The sequence below is a fragment of the Podarcis bocagei genome (assembly GCF_964188305.1).
Source record: "Podarcis bocagei genome assembly, chromosome: 3".
Taxonomy (NCBI): Eukaryota; Metazoa; Chordata; class Lepidosauria; order Squamata; family Lacertidae; genus Podarcis; species Podarcis bocagei.
In genome coordinates, this window is record NC_138127.1 from 9,439,174 (window position 1) to 9,461,477 (window position 22,304).

At 42.2% G+C, this 22,304-nt stretch overlaps 1 protein-coding gene and 1 long non-coding RNA gene across 7 annotated transcripts in view; both read right to left on the minus strand.

Moving 5' to 3' along the window:
- Positions 1 to 4,283: 4,283 nt before the first annotated feature.
- The window catches only part of ARHGEF10 (Rho guanine nucleotide exchange factor 10), a 104,783-nt gene continuing 86,762 nt past the window's right edge, over positions 4,284 to 22,304 (minus strand). For all 6 annotated transcript variants that reach the window (XM_081188968.1, XM_081188967.1, XM_081188963.1 and 3 more), the window contains 2 exons: positions 11,585 to 11,707; positions 4,284 to 8,140 (listed from right to left, as the gene is read on the minus strand). In XM_081188968.1, coding sequence (XP_081045094.1) covers positions 7,620 to 8,140; positions 11,585 to 11,707 — 644 coding nt within the window. In that variant the 3' untranslated portion in view covers positions 4,284 to 7,619. The remainder of the gene's footprint in view (positions 8,141 to 11,584; positions 11,708 to 22,304) is intronic.
- On the minus strand, positions 13,503 to 21,109 carry LOC308584522. The gene is made up of 4 exons (XR_014006883.1): positions 18,120 to 21,109; positions 17,358 to 17,632; positions 14,983 to 16,998; positions 13,503 to 14,934 (listed from the first exon to the last, which is right to left on the minus strand). It is a non-coding gene; the product is annotated as an uncharacterized lncRNA (long non-coding RNA).

Below are 22,304 nucleotides of genomic sequence, written 5' to 3' on the forward strand. Positions count from 1 at the left end.
AGGACAGAAAAGATGGGGTGGGGTGGAGGGTTTATAGCCCCTGCTGTTTGCTGGCCTAACGCGCCCCTGCGCGTTGTCGCAAATCCCATTATTTGGAGGAGCTTCTTTTGTTCAGAGCGAAGAGGACAAACCCTGAGACAGCTTCCATACTGGCTACATATACAGGGTGGCTCCGTGCGCTAGGAAGGCAAATCAAAAGCAAACCCCGCAAAGGGGAAGTGATTGGCATTGTTTGACATGGAACGACAATAGGTAGGGAGGAAATAGGAAATGTCGCAGCAGATCAAAGCATGCCGCTCATCACTGAGCATTGCCACAAATGCTAACCGGGCATCTTTGCTCCTGGAGCCTATCATGCAGAGCGGCAACCCATCAAGGAAAGGCAAATCGAATTACCACCCACAACGGGGAATAACAGGTGAATTTTGGGAGAAGTGTGGGTAGGCATACAAGGAATTATATTTTTATTCTATGCTTCTTTTTCTTTTCAAAGATAAAAGTTTAATACAAACCAAATGGCAAGAGAAAGCCCATTTACACATGCCTGCACAGCACTTAGGAGCACATAACAAACTGCAGCTAAATGTACTGATGCCACTAAAAAGCCTTGCATTTGAGAGACGTCATAGAATTGTAGAGTTGGAAGGGACCCTGAGGATCACCTAGTGCAACCTCACTGCAATGCAGGAATATGCTGCTGTCCCATACAGGGATCAAACCTGCAGCCTTGGCACTTTCAGCACCATGTTCTAACCAACTGAGCTATCCAGAAGACATGTTGATGAAAGTTCTTGTTTGTGTTTGATGTATGAGGGCTCATTCACAAATACAGTCCTCAAGTGACAATAGGTGTGCATGCATAAAGGAGTCTGCATTCCTCTGTAGCAGTCTATGGACTGGAATGGAAGCAACTAAGAAAGACTTGTTGCAATAGCCAATAGGCAGGAGAAATGCTGAAGAAGCAGACCAGAGACAATAAGAACACACACACACACACACACTCCATAATATTATATAGTATTGAAACAGGGGCACTGGAGGCATTGTAGATGTTATTGGACTAGCCATGCTACATGACTTTAAAATGATATCAACCAAAGAACCGGAGAGTGCTCCAATATTAGGGCTGTATAAAGTGATGGATGCCTTCCACATTCTCCTTTCCAGTCTCTTGCTACCTTGTAGCAGGCCTGTTGTTGTCATGTGAATCAGTGCCTACCTGCAAGACCATGCCCAACCATGGCATGTCATTCCCATCACTATCAATTGCCTTTCCTCATTCATCCACAGTACACAGATTGGTCGTCAATTTGCTTAGTAGGTTCTCGGGCAAAAAGCAGCAAACAACAGATGATAGCCCAGAAGACATTCCTTGTAAGTGGGTATAGGGAGGTTATGAAAACAAGGAGAAATAGAACTTGAACTTTATCAACGAAGCCACCTCTGTGCATTCTTCCTACCCACAGTTCTTTCCATTATGCCCCTGTCATTTCTGGTTGCATGTCATATGTTAAGCATCCCACATGCTACTTAAATCTTGGTCTTCCTTCTCCATGTATAGATTTAACACTTGGGGGATGAGCCTGTGAAGCCCTTCAGATGTGGCTGGATTCCAACTCACATCAGCCCCAGCAATATGACCAGGGACCAGACAGTATGGTCAGTTCTGGTGGGTCATGCCTTGATATCATTTTAAAGTCAGACCATTCAATCCTCTTGCTTGATCTTCTATAGAACAGAAGCTCAGTCTAAAGTAAAACATTAGCCAGCATTTATTTATTTTTAAACCAAGTAGTCAAGATAGCACACACGTTCACAAACACCCACTCACATTATATAAAACATTTGGAGTTTACACACCTGATTTTCTCCATTTCCCCCAAGTCACCCTACAATAAAATACTGGGTGATGGGAAACACGAAACATGCATTCGGATGAGACATCAGCATCTGTTCTACAACCTGATTTTTAGCTTTGGTGAACTCACATTGACCCATCTGACTCATGGAGCCTTCCAACCCAAGCTGGAAGGAGTAGTCAGTAGTGTTCAGGGGTGTAGGGAGAGATGAGAAGAGCCACAGGTCTTTTTATATACAGTAGTGCTGTGCTGAAATCTGTCCTCCAGTTTTTTTCCTCTGGGAAGAGAGGCTTTCATTTTCCTGACTCATTCTCACGGTGTTAGTGCAGGGATGCTCGATTATCATTGCAAAGTGGCCGTGGGTTGGCTTGTTTGTCTTCTCTTTGCAGCCTTCCACAACCTCTCCCAGCTACCCTTCAGCTCAACACCCTTTAACCCCTTTCCTTCCCAATGCCCTGGTTCTTTTCCTATTCTGCATCCCTTGCCTTTATTTTTTCCCGTTTAACCCTCCCCCACTATTCAGAAGGAGGGGAGTTTGTTGTATTGTCTATTGAAAATTATTTGCATTTGTTAAAGGTTGCAATCCATTCCATTCCAATCAGAAGACCGGCAGTTCGAATCCCCATGACGGGGCTCCTGTTGCTCAGTCCCTGCTCCTGCCAACCTAGCAGTTTGAAAACATGAAGTGCAAGTAGATAAATAGGTACCACTCTGGCAGGAAGGTAAACGGCAATTCTGTGCACTGCTCTGGTTTGCCAGAAGCGGCTCAGTCATGCTGGCCACATGACCTGGAAGCTGTACGCCGGCTCCCTCGGCCAATAAAGCGAGATGAGCGCCGCAACCCCAGAGTCGTCCGTGACTGGACCTAATGGTCAGGGGTCCCTTTACCTTTACCCATGCACAGGATTGTATGCTATTAATTTTCAATGCCGCCATTTGAAGTAGAGCCAACTGAAGTAGTTTGGGAGAAAGTTTTTAGTGTAAGAAAATGGACATACAGTAGCTAGTATCTCATATAATTAGAATGAAGCTAGTATACAGTCATACCTTGGATTCCGAATACCTTGTGAGTTGAACGTTTTGCCTCCCAAACACCGCAAACCCAGAAGTGAGTGTTGTGGTTTGTGAACGTTCTTTGGAACCCGAACGTCTGATGCGACTTCTGTGGCTTCTGATTGGCTGCAGCATAACCTATGAAATTATTCTGAAAGAAAATGCATGGGGACATGGAGCAGCACAAAATGGCGGCCACACCTAAAAGAGTAGGGAAAGAAACAGGACCACAAAATCATGTGGTCTTCACAGCTAACCCAACAATGGAGGGGAAAGGCGCCTACAACAGCCACTGCTGCTCAGAGAAAGAAGCCTCTTTGCACTTCAGAATGGGAGGGTGTTCAATCCTGGCATCCAATGAAATATGGGCATATCGGCAGGGTGTGTGTTTTCAATGGAGGAGATGCCAGGTCTGCACAAACAGGAACTGAGCAGAAAGAACGTCGTCTTCTGCTCCATGGATTTTTGAGGTAATAATAATAATAAATAATAATAATAATAATAATAATAATAATAATAATAATAATAATAATAAATTTTATTTATACCCCACCCTCCAGGGCCAGGGCTGGGCTGAGGGCGGCTAACACCAAATATAAATTACAATAAAACGTAATGGGGGGGGGGGACAACAACAAAAAAAACAGTTAATTAAAATATGGCTTAAAATACAGGTTAAAATGCAGCCTCATTTTAGTAGTAGCCCATAAATCAAGACCATAAAGGGAGGAAACACCTGAGCCAGCTATCCATGCTGGTCCTACTTGGGCCAGCAAAAAAGCCAAGGGAAAATTTATATACCAAATCCCATTTAAGGGGTCAGAGTCAGTCTAAGCCAAAGGCATTTACTGAGACATTTGATGTGCACCATAGAATATGGGTATCATGCTGGCATCCGAATATATGACATCTCTCCTCTCCTGGCTTATTAGCACAATTTTACACAGCCCATCAGCCATGGATCCAGCCTACCAGGTTACTTGACCAATTCCATGTTTGCAGCCCCAGGCTCAAAGGATCCTTGTGAGGCTTGTTTATCTTCCCGGCTGTGTAAATGCTTTGAAAAAGAGGGAGGGTGGTGTTCTTATGCATTTGTTAGGGCTGCTATCCAAAACCAGGATGGGCTATTTGGGAACCATGTGGCAAAATATTATTGCAAAAGTGCCACACTGTTATCAAGTTATGGGAGAATCACAGCACCTCCATGCTTCCCAAGTAATGATGTGCACTGTAAACAATAAGCAACTGAAGCACCAATGCATTAAAATAAATGGCTTGGAATATCTGGCTACATATATATTTTTTGTGGACACTGTCAGCCAGAACTACCCTTTGGTAGGCTTTTAACTCATAAAAGAAGAAAGGTTAATATAGTTTTGAGGAATGGTTTATTCACAGTTTTCTTTATGAAATATTTTTTTCTGAGTTTATTGTAGACATAAATACAAATCTTATGGCTCAGGTTATAACAAATACTGTTAGATGTTAGAAAATATTTAATGTGGTATAGTGGTTGCACACTCTTCCCTTCCTCCTTTTTTTTCCTTAGTATTTTTGCACTTGCAAGTGGAAGCCGAAGCAAAATCTGGTCCACTAGCAACACGTTTATTTTTATATATGCCCGTTTACTCTAGAAGTACATTACCACTGGTGTGCACCCAACACTGAAGCAATATAGCACAAAGTTTGCAATATATCGCAAAGCAAATGTATCTTGCACTTGGTTACTTGTTAGCATTTTTATCTATATACATAAGATACTTTAAAGCTGTTCTTTGCCATACTACCTAGCAGCGCAAATGTCTTTCAGAAGATTTGCAGAAGTCTGTGTTTGGCAGCAGTCAGCGGCTGGGATCCAGAGAGACAGCCTAGCAGAATCTGCAACTTTTTATCCTTTGAGCAGGTGAGCCCAAGGCCACAGCACAAACTTATTTTTAAAAGTCCCTTCAGTTTCAAAAGCAATTCTGCATGTGCTGCACACACGGGGATGGGGTGTTGTTCAAGAAAGGCAAGTTCAAAGGGATCAGAGAATTTTTAAACATCTCTTTGGATGAATGGAACCAAAAGTCATCAAGGCTATTCAGGGCAGGAAACTGAACTAGCTACATAAATCTCGGAAGCAGGTAAATTCGGTGCATACGTCATGAGAAAGAAGGTCGATCCTGCTCTTGTTTATGATAGTGGAAGTTATTCCTTTGGTTTTTCCAAAGGAATGGTGCACACAGTGGGTCCAAGGAAAAGGCATACACAAGTTCCATGGAAATACGTTGGTTTTAGGAATGACCAGCCTTCTCCTACATTGTGCTCAAACGTGTCTTGAAACCAAAAGCAGCACACAAGCCTAAAAACAGTTCTTTTAGTACATTTGGAAGACTGGGTTGGTTGGGTTTTTATTAGGAATTGATTTGGCAAGCTGGGACAGTGATTAATATTTCCAGCTTTCATAGATGGCATCAGCACTTTTTGTTGATCTCAGCCCATTGCTCCAGTAAAGGACACAAGGGGTCACTAGGATATTGTTTGCTGTCAGGTACAGCAGGGGTGAGAGTCAATTGAATCTCTGAATATCTAGTTCCATGCTCCAGCTATTGGCACTTGCATCTTGTCTGTGGTTAGTTCCTTATCCACAAATGGAACACACAGGTTTTGCTGTGACGTATCTCCCCAGGCACCAATAATTCAAATGTTACACTACTGGCAGACGTAGAAGCGTGAACCACTTTCACATCCTCTTTGCCAAGTGTGAGCAGCAGACTTCACACTCGCGGGATCTACATTTATTTTCTGTTACAGCTCAAGGTACACCAGCCGGGGAAACATGTGCAAAACAGTGGCTCGGGGATGAAGCCAGCTGCCCACGAATATAGAAATAAAAGAGGGCAGGTGGCTTTTCAATTGTTAAAACATCTGGGATTCAGAAATGGTTGCCCATCCACTGCAAATCAACCAGCAATATAGCGGTAGATCACAAAGTACCTTCTATCCAGCTCTGATCAATCTCAAGTAAACCCAAACCACCTTCCTATTTTGCCCATTTGGTTAAGTGCCTGGGCCTATCATCTGATAATCTTAAGGCCATTCTAAATCTACACTTACAGTAAATGGTCATAATATATATACAGTGCAAACTTTTCCCACTGGACTTCTCCCTGCATCAAGGAGTGACCTCAGAGTGATACAACATTCCTGCTGTGATCCAAGTACATGGGTACAGCAAGTTACACCAACACCAGTTGCTATTCCATCCCATGCTGTGAAAAGGGTTGCTATCATTGATCAAATAAACCCGTCCAGGGAGAGGCATGGTCAAACATGATCCATAAGACGGCCCCATTATGCAGCGGTCAAGTATCAGGAAGGTTTCAAGACATCACAGAGGCCCACCACTTGTGAAACAACTTGCAGGAATGCATACAGCTGTCATGACTTCTGGACTAGAGGTTGAAAGCCCTGGTCTTGTAGTTGGCTGGCTGCAAGTTGTTACCATTTCTCAACAGTCATGGCAACATCGGAGACTGCTGTGTTGCCTATAACTGAATCCCAAGTGTGCATTATTACGGCTAAATGGGAACGTAAGTTATAAAGCAAAACAGGATTGTGAAATTTGCTCTAAACAAAATGACCTCCCACCCCTATTGCTTGTAAATAGAATGCTTCTTTTCATAGATATTAGGCACCAGGCTTGGCCTGTAGTCATGGCAAATGTACACTTCAATTGATTTCAGGTCAAAGCTTGTATTAATAATGTGCACTTCTAGCAAACATTCATTTATTTGGATAGTGCTGAACTCTGCTACTTTATGGATACATAATCTCATAATTTGTTTTGCTATTTACCCCCCCCCCCAAAAAAAATTATTCATGTACAATAAAATGGAGCACATTCTACTGCCAGCAACAGAATATGCTATAAACAAAAGAGCACCAAAACATGAACTACTATTTGTACCTACTAACATCTGTATTCATGTTATTTTCTTCTATCTATTGGCAATGACCAAACAGTTTAAAAAAGCAAACAAAAACCCCACACTTAAATAAGTAAAAAGGGTAAACCACGTAGTTTTGTGTCTCAACATTTTCTGCAATGTTTTTTTTTTTTTTTTTTTGTAATACTGAGCATTAAAAATAGTATTAGCTGTTTGCTTCAAAGGATATAAATCTAAATTACTATTTGACTCAATACACTTTTCTTTTCTTTTCTTTTCTTTTGTTTTGGTCTGAAGAAATATATTACAAGTTTACCTATGCCCTCTGGAATTAAGCTAGTAGACAAAATGGAAGAGTTATATTGCTTTGTAAGAAGAAGTTAAGGGAGACCCACTGGTGGAATTCTATTTGATTCTTGCATTTCATTTAGTATTCCCTAGGATATAACTTTTGAATATAAATAATGGCAAAATTGTTGTTTTTAAAAAAGAAGCAGCTTACACCCCCTATTCCCATTAGAGAGTTTCCATTAAGAACTAAGCATTTTCAACCCAAGGACATATTATGATATTTTTTAGGACCTTATTCAAGCAAGCAATCTCACCGATTTCAATGCAGCTAGTCATATGTGTGCACACCTCTGCAAAGACTGACACTTGGGCCCAGAACTCATTTTCACATGACACCAGAAATCTATTTGGATGAAGGTTCATCATGATGAAGACACATTTGGGTCTAAAGCAGACGTTTTTCACAAAATCACAATGTACCGTGATGTTAGATCTTTAATAGTGGAATCTGCCAAACCATCACAGACGAAACCAGTTCATCTGGCCGCTGCTGCTTACACTTCTTGTTCACTCTTCTGTGTCCTTGTCCTCCAGAGATGACCAAGACAGATATTGCTTTTCCTTCTTTGGATCGACATTTTTTACTCTGGCTAAGAGAGACTTCTTTCAAAAGCTCATAGACGGCACTCTCCTCGGGCCTGTGCTCAGTTGTATTTGATCCATGAGACAACGTCAGGGACCCAGAAGATGAAGACAAGTCACTTTTCTGAGCAATGGACCCTACTGAGCCTCCCAGCCAAACAGCACTGTCATTGGGGTTGCTCAGAGAAGAACTAGGTCTCTCATTGTGAACAACGTTCTTTTGGTCCTCATCTTTCAATCCTGAACGAGGACGACGCAGGCTGTGCCTTGATTTGCTTTTGCTTTTGTTTCTCTTGTTGGTTACAGAGGCCATTACAAGGAACTTAACTGGGCCGTTATGCGCATGGTAAGAAACCATTCCTCTTCCTGCAGCCGGGGGAGAAAAAAACAACACCTTCATTTAAAAAAAGAGCAATTCTCATTATCTTGACCTTAATTTCACCAGCCATTCAGTCCTCGGAACAATTTTTTAAATGGTTCTCTGCACATCACAGAACTAAAACCTTGCCAAGTCATAACATTTGCATATTGTTAAGTCAACATGAATTTGGTGACTACTTACTTTGCAATTGCGCAACATTTACTGGAGGGAAGTCAATGTGATGCTCCTGTATCACATGGTAAACTTACCTAAAATGTTATGGGAGAGACCTTACTACAGGGAAGAGATATATACAGCTGCTTGCCAATGACGTAGTGTGAGGGGCATAGGGGCAGTTGCCCCAGGGATGAATCATTAGGGGTGCAAAAATTCAACATCTGGTGCTGCCTCAATAAAGCTGTGTACTTCTGTCACTGGGCTCCATTGAAAATGGCTTCTGCATGCGAACCAGGAAGTGACCTCTCCACACAACAGAGCAGCTCTTCTTTTCTGATCTCTGTGGCTGCGATCTCCTGGCAGTTGAATGTGCATGCATACTTCGTCCTTTCCCCTCCCGCCCATCTACCCCCTCTGCATGGCCCCAGGCACTGGCAACCCATGCTATGCCACTGCTGGTCTTTGCTACCTTCTGTTGGGTCCACCTCTACTCATTGATTCAAGCTGCCTATAAACAGATACTTGCAGGTCTCTTTCCATCTTGCTGAGCAATATGATGACCTTGTGCTCCCAAGTACCTTCTCCCTTCTATCGTTTCCCCCCTGATGTTACCCTTCCTGCCTAATTACCTAAGCCAGGATCTACACATGCGAAAAAATAGTAAAGCAAACAAATGCACAATACCATTTCAGACTGTGGGTGAGCAATACCAGTTTTGAGTACCCCTCCATTTACACACACACCCCGCCCTGGGGAACAAAAAACCAGCACACCATAATGGACAAATACCTTTGACTGCTGTGGTCATTTTCCATTTTCTGGGAGGTTTTAGTGTAGGGAAACATAAACAATTGATCATCCGCTGAAGTCTGAAATGGTACAGTCCATTCTGCTACATATATAGGCCAGGAGTTTCCTGCAGTCTTTGGACTGTTCTCCAAAGCCTTGCCCTGACTCTCTCCCTAGATTAAGACAGGTGAACAAGACTAAACCTTCACAGAATCACAGACTGGTAGAGTTGGAAGGGATTCCCCAAGGATCATCTAGTCCAATCCCCTGCAGTGCAAGAATCTCAACACACAGTCCCCCCCCATCCAGTTTGAAACAGTACCAGACCTTGCTTGGCTTTATGAATACAGTGGTGCCCCGCAAGACGAATGCCTCGCAAGACGGAAAACTTGCTAGACGAAAGAGTTTTCCGTTTTAGAGGTGCTTCACAAAACGAATTTCCTATGGGCTTGCTTCGCAAGACGACAATGTCTTGCGAGTTCCTGCTGGTTTTTTTCCTTCCCCCCCTTTTTTCTAAGCCGCTAAGCTGCTTATCAGCTGATCCAATCAGCAGATAAGCCGCTAAAAGCCGCTAATAGCGCTAATCCGTCAATGGGCTTGCTTCGCAAGACGAAAAAACCGCTAGACGAAGAGAATCACAGAACGGATTCTTTTCGTCTTGCGAGGCACCACTGTATGCCAGCAGTTTTGCTTTTTCTTGATGCTGCACAAAATGTTTTCAGAAGCAGCCTATTATATATACCAGAGTTACCTTATGATTCTAGAACAAATCAGCAAAATTGAGGACATGCAGAGCTAAAGTTGACGTACAGTTCATGCTTTGTTCTCTGTTTTCACAACAGCATGAGTAAGGGAATCAGCTGACATGTTTTGGTTGGCATTTGCACTATCTTAACATTACTAGCTTTCTCCACAATCAGCTGCCAAAGACCTTTTTTCCAATTAAGCTTAATACTCCGCTCTTGTTGCCCATATACATATTGCTGCTGGCCTTGCTGAAATAGATAACATATTTTACTGGGGAGGCCAGATGAAAGCTTCAAACATGCAAGATCCTTAAGTGCAGTGACATTTATTCTGTAGAGTGTTCAGCTGTTATAGTTTACTGGAGTAAGAAGAGGGGATTTTAAACCACAGGGCATTTTTCTTTACTTGTTAACATATGGACTGGCTGCTAAAAGTAGTTGACCAGTTATAACAGTAGAGGGGGGGAAGCAAACTGCAAAACATAAAGTATCAATGCATTAGGGTTCAGAATTTTATTTGGATTTCAAAGAATACAATGGCTATTAAGCACAGCCTTCAAATTCAGCACATCTTACTCATGTGCAGGGACGCGGGTGGCGCTGTGGTCTAAACCACTGAGCCTCTTGGGCTTGCTGATCGGAAGGTCGGCGGTTTGAATCCACATGGCAGGGTGAGCTCCCGTTGCTCTGTCCCAGCTCCTGCCAACCTAGCAGTTCAAAAGCATACCAGTGCAAGTAGATAAATAGGTACTACTGCGGGGGGAAAGTAAACTGCATTTCCGTGTGCTCTGGCACTTGTCATGGCCCGCCGTGTGCCAGTAGTAGTTTAGTCATGCTGGCCACATGACCCGGAATACTGTCTGTAGGCAAATGCCGGCTCCCTCAGCCTCAAAGTGAGATGAGCACCGTAACCCCATAGTCGCCTTTGACTGGGCTTAACCATCCAGGGGTCCTTTACTTTTACCTACTCATGTGCAATTACCAATAGGTCCTTAGAGTTTCATATACTGTAGATGTATTTATAGTTTATTTTTATGCCAGATACTCAGTTCAAAAGCTGCTGTAGGAGGCACACAATGTTCTCTAGTGCTTCAGTGTAAGTCGTGCAGGCGTGTGAGAACAGCTTCCAAAGCACAGTTATCCAGCATTTCAGATCAAATCTCCATTCAGTCATGAAGGTCATTGGTTGACCTGGGGCTGATCACCTTCCCTCAGTTTAGCCAACCTCACAGGATTGTTGTGAGGGTAAAACAGGGGAGAACTTGTCGACATGCAGAGGGCCGGGAGGCCAGCTGGCTAGCCCCGGCTGGGCCGTCTCCTTCCAGCCATCCTGCTGTGAAGACCCATCACCTCTGCTCCAAAGTAAATCAGTGACCCGGGCTTCAAAGCCAGGGCACACTATCAGCAGATTGAACTGTGCACACAGAATAGGCGTGAGGCTTGTGGAAGCATACTACACCTACAGATTTATTAATCATAAATCAAGACAAAGAAACATGTCATCTCTCTCTCTCTCTCTCGTCTTCACAGAGAGAATGGGAAAAGCAAAAGCTATACACAAAGGAAGTTCCCAGCAAACTGTGCTGGAATGTAAACAGACATGTGACATGCAACAGTTCCACATGTCTGCTCCTTAAGGTGGAATGGAAATCTCAACAAAACTATGCTTGTTACTTTGAGCTCTTTGCAGGAAAACACAGGATATAAATGTAATAATAATAATGTCATTTTACTTACCAGTTACTTTGGGAATTCCTTGCAAACGAGGAACTGGGAGTGCTACTATTATCCCAAGATTTGTCCCAACTAATAACAAGCCATGGCAAACCAGGAGGCTGGTCACAGAAACACGCTGCTGCCCTATAAGATTGAGAAGGTACAAAGTTACCCCGAAAGCAAGATACTGCATTTATTTACTTATCTTTTAATTAAAATATATTTAAGCCATCTTTAAGGACAACAGCCCTTCTAAGGTGGGTGAGAAGATAAAGATTACGTAGAAGAACACCTTAAAAATGAATAAAACCAGCAGCAAACAAGAAAACAATCCATTATAAAATTGAGCTTGCTGTAAACAAAACATTTTAAAAAATCCTGCTTTATTAAAGCAAGGCATTTTGGTTTGTTATAAAAATGAATCAATGTTGCAGGTTACAGACTCAGTATGTGAAAAAGCCACTCAATATTTGTCAGATCTAATTTATCTATATTTCTAAGGTGTCATCCCAATGCAACTCATGTGGAAGTAAAACAAACAAGGATTTAAAAACGAAGCTAAAAGGAAGAGGGTGTGTTGTAATGGATTTAATGCACCTTGTTAAATCTGCATGCTGCTTGCTTTTCTTACATATCATCTACTGTTCTAGGATAACTAGCAATAGACACAGCATTTGGTGGGACTACTGTTTCCTACTTGGACCAATTTCCCAGATTCCATTAGCATTATTCCATGGAGGAGAGTGTGGATGAGTTCCTTCAGATTACTGTATGGGTAAAATGGTTAATCCAGGCAACTTTAAGAATACAACCAGTTAGAGACACGTCGTCCAATTTATGCACGGTTATTTAGAAGTTAAATCCTACTGAGTTTTGTATCTGGATTGCAGATTTGCACTGCTTCTAAAAACACACTTGCTTCTCTTCATCTGCTTCATTCCATACTTTAAAACACTTTACTTTTTATACCTGCACCTAAGGCAGCCTACCATTGCACCCCTCCAATTGCACACTCCCCTAGATGCTTTTTAGATACAGTGGTGCCCCGCAAGACGAACGCCTCGCGAGACGAAAAACTCGCAAGACGAAAGGTTTTTTCATTTTCGAGTTGCTTCGCAAGACGAATTTCCCTATGGGCTTGCTTCTCAAGACGAAAACATCTTGCAAGTTTGTTTCCTTTTTCGTAAAACCATTAATACCCAGGGTGCATTGCTGGAAGAGGTGCAGTTGCGACTTGACTTTGAGGAGCAACACATTGCACGCTGTGTGGTGGCCTTTTTGAGCTTTTTAAAGAGTTTGCTGAATTTTTGAAGCTTTTCCAAAACTTCTTTTGCAGCTGTTTGGTAAGTTAAACTTTTAAAACTTTTTGGGGTTTTTTTGGATTTTGGGTTGGGGTGTTTAGAATTCAAGGACTTGGTGTTGGGGAGAGGTTTGCAAGAATCTGGGAGCTTGTGTGGTTTTTTTCTGCATTTTTATGATTTTCTGTGACCATTGGGCCATGTTGGGTTTTTTTGAAAAAAATTCTGAGTTTGAATTTCTGTGTGGTGGGTGGCTGGGGGAACAGTTGAGGAGGGGGTTCTTCAGCAAGAAGCAAAGAGTGGAAGAGGAACCTTCTTCGAGTGGTCCCCCAGAGTCTTAGAAAATGTAATGTACCCTTTTTTGATTTTTAAATGTTTTTCTTGTCATGTTTAGAAACTTAATTTATTGTTCCTTCAGTTTTTGATATGCTCTTTAAAGTATGTGTGACTTTAAAGAGCAGTTAATAAACTATTGTTGTACCAAATTTGGCTTTGATTGGACTTTTTTTGACCATAGGCACGCATTAATTGATTTTCAATGCATTCCTATGGGAAACCGTGCTTTGCAAGACGAAAAATTCGCTACACGAAAAAACTCGCGGAACGAATTAATTTCGTCTTGCGAGGCACCACTGTATTTGGCAGAAATCTAGGTTTCTGCTGAATGGTTACTTGGCCCTCAGGCACCCACTTGGTGTCCACCAAGGCCCCTTCCTGACCCTCCAATTTGTCTGTTTTCAGCCCTGTGAAATGGGTATTTTGTCACGCCCATGACAATGTCTCAAGGTTTCCACATGTCCCCAGGCCCAAAAAGTGTTGTAGACCCTACTAACTTTCAAACTTTGTCACAAATGAAGACCTAACGTGTGCTCTCTTCTCTTTATCCAGAACTTCTAGTTCAGACTAAGACTATCCCAACCTAAGAAATCCTTTTTTTTACACCAGATTCATAGGGTTTATTCATTGCACAATGAAGCAATTGTGTAAATGCGTAGTTCACAGTTGTATAATTCTGATGAAGTCCTTTTTAAAAAGGAGATATATCTTTACCCATGCATATTCAGCTACTTTAGAAGGAGATGTATTTTTAAGCCTTTCCTTCCTCAACCTGAAAATGTGAAGCAGTGAACCTGCTTTGCACAATGTTGTTCAAAACAATTTGTGTGAAACGACATCTTCGAGTCTCGAATCTTTTTTAAAGGTAGAACCACACATTTCGTACCAGTTAAAGGGAAATTACTGGTGCATCGCTTAAGGATGGATATCAAAACAATAAAATATTAATGAAAGGGATAATGCTGGCTCTCTCTGGCGCAGAATGCCTGAATGCTCCATCAGAATGGATCAGAGGGGGTAGCCTTGAATGAATCTGAAAAGTCTGCCCTTCTAGCCAAAAGGTGAATGACACTAAGTTGATCACAGCTGGAAAGAAGACTACAGTGGAAGGCACCTGTCAGGTTGAAGTCATTAGACCTCCCAAATATTGCCAGAAGCTCCAGCCTAGAGTTGTTTTTAAATGTCAAAATAAATAAACACAAATTATAATATATTTTATATATAATATAATTCTCAAGAAACAAAATACTTACAGTGTTAATGCCTGGTACAACCTGCTCCCCACTCCCCACCACTAAAAAAACCCCAAACCACACTGAATGGAACCATGTCATTATTTTCTTGGCATGTAAATGCTTATCTAATCACTCAAAGAGGTATGAAGAAGAGGAGTTTGGATTTGATATCCCACTTTATCACTACCCTAAGGAGTCTCAAAGCAGCTAACATTCTCCTTTACCTTCCTCCCCCACAACAAACACTGTGAGGTAAGTGGGGCTGAGAGACTTCAGAGAAGTGTGACTAGCCCAAGGTCACCCAGCAGCTGCATGTGGAGGAGCGGAGACGTGAACCCAGTCCACCAGATTACGAGTCCACCACTCTTAACCACTACACCACACTGACTCTCAGTGGGTGGGGCAGAGACAGGTGAGAAGAAGGAACCTCAGATTGCTTGCGAAGAAATTGGGGGAGGAAGAAAGCTGAGGGAAGGCGGGGAATTTTAGTCCTTGAAACTGCCTCATGCATACTTACCTGGCAGGGGAGACACCTTGATCATGAAACTGCCTCATGGGGCAAGATCTACTGGGAACAGTTGCTGTGCTCACTAGGCCTACACTGCTCTGTTTTTCTGAATAAGGAGTTAACATCACTGACAGCTTGTCAGTTACTGGTGACTTGCTCCCTATTACCCGCCCCGACATAGCGATGGTAGCTAGGATGCCAAACCGTTTGTTTTCAAAGCAAACGTCATAGCTCCTACTTTTACTGCCAGTGAGCTGCTTTGTTATAAAATTAAATGCTACTGCACGACCCTTTTGACCACCTCAAGGAAGCCAAACGATTGTACAAGTGATACTAGGAAATAAATTACCTGGTCACACAATTATTCCACCCTAGCCATGGCCAAAGTGCTGAATCTGGTTGTATTGCATGATAGGATGGGAAAGGCTCATGGAGGACAAGGCTCTCAATGGCTACTACCCAAGACGGCTATGTTCTACCATCATTGTCAAGTACCGATTGCTGGGGATTCTGCTTATGGGCTTCTTATAGCCTTATGACCAGCCACTGTGAGAAAAGAATGCTGGACTGCATGGGCCTTTGGTCTCATGCAACTGGGCTCTTCTTATGACTTATTAGGGACACGGGTGGCACTGTGGGTTAAACCACAGAGCCTAGGACTTGCTGATCAGAAGGTTGGCGGTTCAAATCCCCCCAATGGGGTGAGCTCCCATTGCTCAGTCCCTGCTCCTGCCAACCTAGCAGTTCGAAAGCACGTCAAAGTGCAAGCAGATAAATAGGTACCGCTCCGGCAGGAAGGTAAACAGCGTTTCTGTGCGCTGCTCTGGTTCGCCAGAAGCGGCTTAGTCATGCTGGCCACATGACCCGGAAGCTGTACGCCGGCTCCCTCGGCCAATAAAGCAAGATGAGCGCCGCAACCCCAGAGTTGGCCATGACTGGACCTAACGGTCAGGGGTCCCTTTACCTTTTCCTTTTTATGACTTATTAGGGTTGACATGGCAAATGTCTCCCTTAGAAAATGGGGCAGAGGATGTGGTGGCTACAAGAAAACCTTGCAAAACGTTTTTGAGGCTGCAACAACTACACAGAGAAGTAAAATAAAATAAAAAAATTCCTTCCAGTAGCACCTTAGAGACCAACTAAGTTTGTTATTAGTATTAGCTTTCATGTGCATTTGTTTCGAATACGGCAGACCAGCATGGCTACCTACCTGTATCTACACAGAGAAGTGTGAAAGGTGTGCTTTACCAGCTTCCAGTAACAAAACACATACACTGAGAAACCAGTTATACAAAAATTCATCTTTTGGTTGTTTGTCATCTGCCTACAGTGTTTTGAAAATATGTGTGGATATGTTACGCCCTATTCTTCAGCACTTTGACAGCATTAACATGATGAAGACAGGGCAAGAACTAAGTCCCGGCACGGCACAGCAGTGCTTCAGAAATGTCTAAGTGCTGGCTTGCACCACTGAAAAAACATTGTTTCCACATGTGAAGATTGCAAGTGATTATCCAGGAATCTAACATCTTGAATGCAGAAGGAAATAAACAATCGGAGGTGAGGTCAAACGGAAATCCTCTGTTCTTGAAGCAATGGAACAACTGGGAAATGAGGAAACACCTGTTGGGGGATGTGAACTTCTAACACAATATAAAATCATCATAGGATGGTAGATGTGCAACATGATTTGTCTGTACTTCTCCATATTAAGCGCATATGGTCAGAGAGTAAGAAGCTTTTCAAATTATTGTTCTATTTGCATTTCTCAAAAATGGTTCCTGATCAATTCAGTTTATGATCATCAACAGCTCATAATGAGCTCCCTTTGGGATAAATTTATCCAACACAGGACTCGGACAATTAATAATTGTTGTAAAATGCAACCCTACAACAAATTATTCATGTTACATTGCATCAACTAATGTAGCTAATATCAAGAGGATAAGAATGTAATTTTTTACTCAGCAGGTCCATTGACATAAAGGTGGACATGGTCACAACTATGCACATACACGATCTCAATTTGGAATTTTGAAAAACTGGGCCATTCTGTCACTTAGAGCATGTTTAGCCTGGAGAAGAGGAGGTTAAGGGGTGATATGATAGTCATGTTCAAATATATAAAAGGATGTCATATAGAGGAGGGAGAAAGGTTGTTTTCTGCTGCTCCAGAGAAGCGGACACGGAGCAATGGATCCAAACTACAAGAAAGAAGATTCCACCTAAACATTAGGAAGAACTTCCTGATGGTAAGAGCTGTTTGACAGTGGAATTTGCTGCCAAGGAGTGTGGTGGAGTCTCCTTCTTTGGAGGTCTTTAAGCAGAGGCTTGACAACCATATGTCAGGAGTGCTCTGATGGTGTTTCCTGCTTGGCAGGGGGTTGGACTCGATGGCCCTTGTGGTCTCTTCCAACTCTATGATTCTATAAAAAGCACACCTTCCAAATGAGACTCTTTGCTCCTATAATTTTTACAGATAAACTGAACGCTAATCAATTATTCAAAGTGCTTCACATGCATCATCTCAGTAACCCTTTACAATACCAGATCTGCAACAAGAATCCTTACAGACAACCAGAACTGCAGAAATGTCAACAATGAAATTGACAAAAATCTGAATCAGGCTCTTCTGCCCAACGCACTGCGTAAGCTACTGTGCTGCATCACCTGGCGTGCCATTTATTGACACCTAGGTTTATTTTATTTTTTAAAAATGATATTTATTGAGAATTTAAAATTACAGAGAAAAAAAGGAAAAAGAAAAAAGAAAAAAAGAGATTAAACAATACAAGTCAATAAAAAGAAAAAAGAGAACAAAACACACAATACATCAGAGCCAAAAACAAAAGCAAACAAAAAATTAAAAACAAATCCAATATTCCCAAATCTTTATCTTTCGTTATCTTGTTTCATCGACCTCCTCACACCTCCCTTTTTTGTATTCTAGTTATTAATTATCTCAGCAAATCCTTTCCATCTTTCACTATGTTCTGTCATTAAATTATCTTAATTTATTTTAACCTTATCTTGCCATAAAAAGCCCTAAAGCTTAAAACTTATTTGTACATAACTCCTTATAGCATTTCTACTAAAGCCAAATAGTCTCATTCCAACATTTTTTCTAACACTCATTAATTTTACAATATTTCTCTAAATGAATTTTTAAACTTTGACACCTAGGTTTAAAGTCTCCTTCGTGGATCACTGCCTTGTCGCGTATAGTTAAAGCTATGGTTTTCCCAGTAGTGATATATGGAAGTGAGAGCTGGACCATAAAGAAGGCTGATCGCCGAAGAATTGATGCTTTTGAATTATGGTGCTGGAGGAGACTCTTGAGAGTCCCATGGACTGCAAGAAGATCAGACCTATCTATTCTTAAGGAAATCAGACGACAGTGCTCACTGGAAGGACACATCCTGAAGCTGAGGCTCCAATACTTTGGCCACCTCATGAGAGGAGAAGACTCCCTGGAAAAGACCCTGATGTTGGGAAAGATTGAGGGCACAAGGAGAAGGGGACGACAGAGGACGAGATGGCTGGACAGTGTTCTCAAAGCTACCATCATAAGTTTGACCAAACTGCGGGAGGCAGTGGAAGACAGGAGTGCCTGGCGTGCTCTGGTCCATGGGGTCATGAAGAGTCGGACACGACTAAACGACTAAACAACAACAACAACAACAACAAAGGTTTAAAGTTGAACTTTTCCTTCAGTGATAATCTTAGAGAGTGAACTGCACAGTATCAGCCTAGATCCAAAAAGTATTTGAAGGACAATCTTAGGGCACTTCCAAATGGTTCTTGCTGTTTGATTCTTCTCACTGAAGGAAACTCGACTTTGCAAATCACCTAGCCTACATGTCTGTACGTTTTATAACTGTCCAAAATCCACCCTCCTATTTAGTCATTCTTCCATTAATGAAGGCATTTTAATCTTCTGGCAGAGTTAGGGCCTATTGCAATGATGTTTTTGTTACCCTACTCTCCCTCCTGAGGAAATGGTACACTTTCCTGTCCCTCTTCAGTTTGCAGGAAACACATGTCACACAACAAGGTAAATAATGGAAATTGCTTTGTTACATAGCTAAGCTGTCATCAGTTGTTAAAGGAACAAATCAAGAATTTCTTCAGTCAGCGGAATTGTTCTGAAAGGATTATGTTTTATGAAATCCAATGTAAGCACTGGGGGAAATGTTAGCATCAGGATATGACATAATGAATAAAAATACCATTTACTGAATAATAAAAAATTACATTGAAATGTAAAAAGCCCAGAGTTCATGGCAACATGGGCTTTATAACAAAATTCTTATGATTAAACTTGGGCTGCTCAGATCAGTGCAACAGGCATGAGTGAAAAAGAGTAAGATTTACTGTTCCGAAAACTATAGTTAAGCATACCTGATTCTTCCAAACATTTTAAAACTCCACACTGGAGCACCTTGCTATCTGCAGCTCAGCTGAGGATAAATGGCAGATCAAACTAAAATTCATGAAATTGTTCCAGTTATTCAAGGAGAAATGGGGTAGGGTTGCCGAGTTATATGTAAAATTATGTCAACTCAAGAGCACTGGAGCCCAAGGAAATGTCCGAAACAAAGTGATGGTTCTGTGGTATGGCTGGAGTTAAGCAGGTCTCACCCTGTAAATTGCCTGGCTAAGAAGCCACCTGGAATCCATTTGTAAGCCAGTGTGTAATTATTTGAAGGAAGAGCAAGGGCACAGGTGTGATGAATAAAGAAACTCAAGTATACCACGGCCAGGTTTACGTGACTGCGTGTCCCCTTCCTTTGGTGTTTCCCCAAGAGAGTAGTAAGAATCTGTTACAGTTTAAGGACCTCTTGCTTTAGAGCTTTAGTTTAGAGGAAATTAGGCAGAAAGGAGGTTCTAACCTACCATTCACCCTGTTGCACAAAAGCAAAATGAAGCTGTATAGGTTATTTTAAAATTTCCCATTCATTCATTTAGATGCTAAAAGCCAGCACACTCCACCCCTGGGCACAGGTTTGCTTTTGCCAGATGCTACCTCAATGAAATATTCTCCCCCTGCAGAGCAACAGGCATTTATGACAATAAAAAACTAAGCTCACAGACACTGCCGCTACATGTTTCTCTCACAATATAGGAGGATATTGGTGACACGTTTACAGCTATAATTTTTAGCCTGTTGGCTACACTAGCTGGAGGTTTACAAATATATTACTAAACAGATAATCTGATGAGCGCAGTGTCTCTCAAACTTGTGTCTCCAGCTGTTTCTGGACTACAATTCCCTTCATCCCTAGCTAGCAAGATCAGTAGACAGGGATGATAGGAATTGTAGTCCCAAAAAACAGAGACCCAAGTTTGTGAAACACTATGCTAGTGAAACAGGGCATGCCGCCACTAGCACAGAGAGCTAAACTAACCTGATGAGGCAACTGTTTGCCCTGCTCACATATAAACACACGGATGGAGTGGGTTGTCAAATTTTCAGTGAAAATGAGCATGCCAGTAGGAGAGAGCAAAATCGACCATCTCTCCCAACCGTCCTGCAGTAGGCTTGTTGCTTTAGGTCAAGGGTGGCTTATTCTGAGGCCCTCCAGATGTTGTTGGAGTAACTGCTACCACCTGTTGCTGATGGGAATTGTAAGTTCAACAACATCCAGAGGGCCTCAAGATTAGCCACCCCTTGCTTCAAACAGTTCTTTCTCGCCCCAGTTCAGATACTGGAAAGGAGTCCATTTCAGAGGAAATTGGTTAAAGCAACAGAACAAAGCAGAGTAAAGTGGGAGAGGGAAGAAGAGTTTGCTCTCCTTTTTCTAGTGCTCCTTTGAATGCAAAAATTGTAAAATCAAATCTCCTTTCTATATGAACAGGAAAGGAATGTGGATAAAATGAACACAAGCATCACGTTAGGAGCAATGCGCGTACTTAAAATTACTTTGAAGCACCTGTTTTGCATTATTGACCCTGCTCAGGCATTCAGAGGAAGAAGTGACTGACGAAACCGGAAGGACTAAGTTTATTTTAACATGAGTTCTCACCTAAAAATACAAAGCTGGATCTTCTTAATCCCGTCAGACATCCCCTATAGAGTAGGAGTGCCAGGCCCAAGGCCTCTTCATCTTGGCTTTGGGGACTCTTCCCCAGGCCCCACACCACACTGCCCTCACCAGCTCTCCTTTGTTCCCTTCCTGGAGTGTTTTTGCCTGGCTGGAGCATGGCCTTGAACTGCACTACAGTGGTGCCTCGCAAGACGAAATTAATCCGTTCCGCGAGTCTCTTCGTCTAGCGGTTTTTTCCGTCTTGCAAAGCAACACTATTAGCGGCTTAGCGGATTAGCGCTATGAGCGGTTTAGCGGCTATTAAAGGCTTAGCGGCTTAGTGGCTAAAAGGCTATTAGCGGCTTAGCGGCTTAGAAAAAGGGGGGGAAGCAAAAAAAATTGCAAGACTCGCAAGACTTTTTCGTTTTGCGAAGCAAGCCCATAGGGAAATTCGTCTTGCGAAGCGCATCGAAAAACGGAAAACCCTTTCGCCTAGCGGGTTTTTCGTCTTGCGAGGCATTCGTCTTGCAGGGCACCACTGTAATGGCTTTTGTTTGTTTGTTTGAATTAATTATTATTATTATTATATGCTGTATTGTTTTTAACACTCGATTGGAAGACACCCAGAGTGGCTGGGGAAACTCAGCCATATGGGTGGGGTGTAAACAATGAATTATTATTATTATTATTATTATTATTATTATTATTATTATTATTTGTACCCCACCCATCTGGCTGGGTTTCCCCAGCCACTCTGGATAGCTTCCAGCAAAATATATTAAAAACAATAATCCAACAAATATTAAAAGCTTCTCTAAACAGGGCTGCCTTCAGATGTCTTCTAAAAATCTGGTACTGTAGTTGTTGTTTTCTTTGACATCTAGTGGAAGGGCGTTCCACAGGGCAGGCGCCACTACCAAGAAGGCCCTCTGCCTGGTTCCCTATAACTTCACTTCTCGCAGTGAGGGAACTGCCAGAAAGCCCTCGGCACTGGACTTCAGTGTCCGGGCAGAAAAACTGGGTTTTCTGTGGTGATGTGTAGGAACCTATGGAGGAATGAGGTTTCCTATACAAAAAGACAAGAATCACATTGACTGATCTTCCAACTTTTGCTTCTAGACATGCCCACCAGTGGCATGAAGACCCCCCAGAAGAAAATAATGCAAAGGGTTTCCCCGCACCCCTTTATAGACTCTTTGGAAGAATCGAGGGAAATCCTGCTGCTTTTTAATACAGACTACAACTATAGAAGATGAGTATCACCGCTAAATCTTACCGTTCCAACACATAACAGCCATCTATTTCTCAAAGTGAGCAACACACATTTATAACACTAGC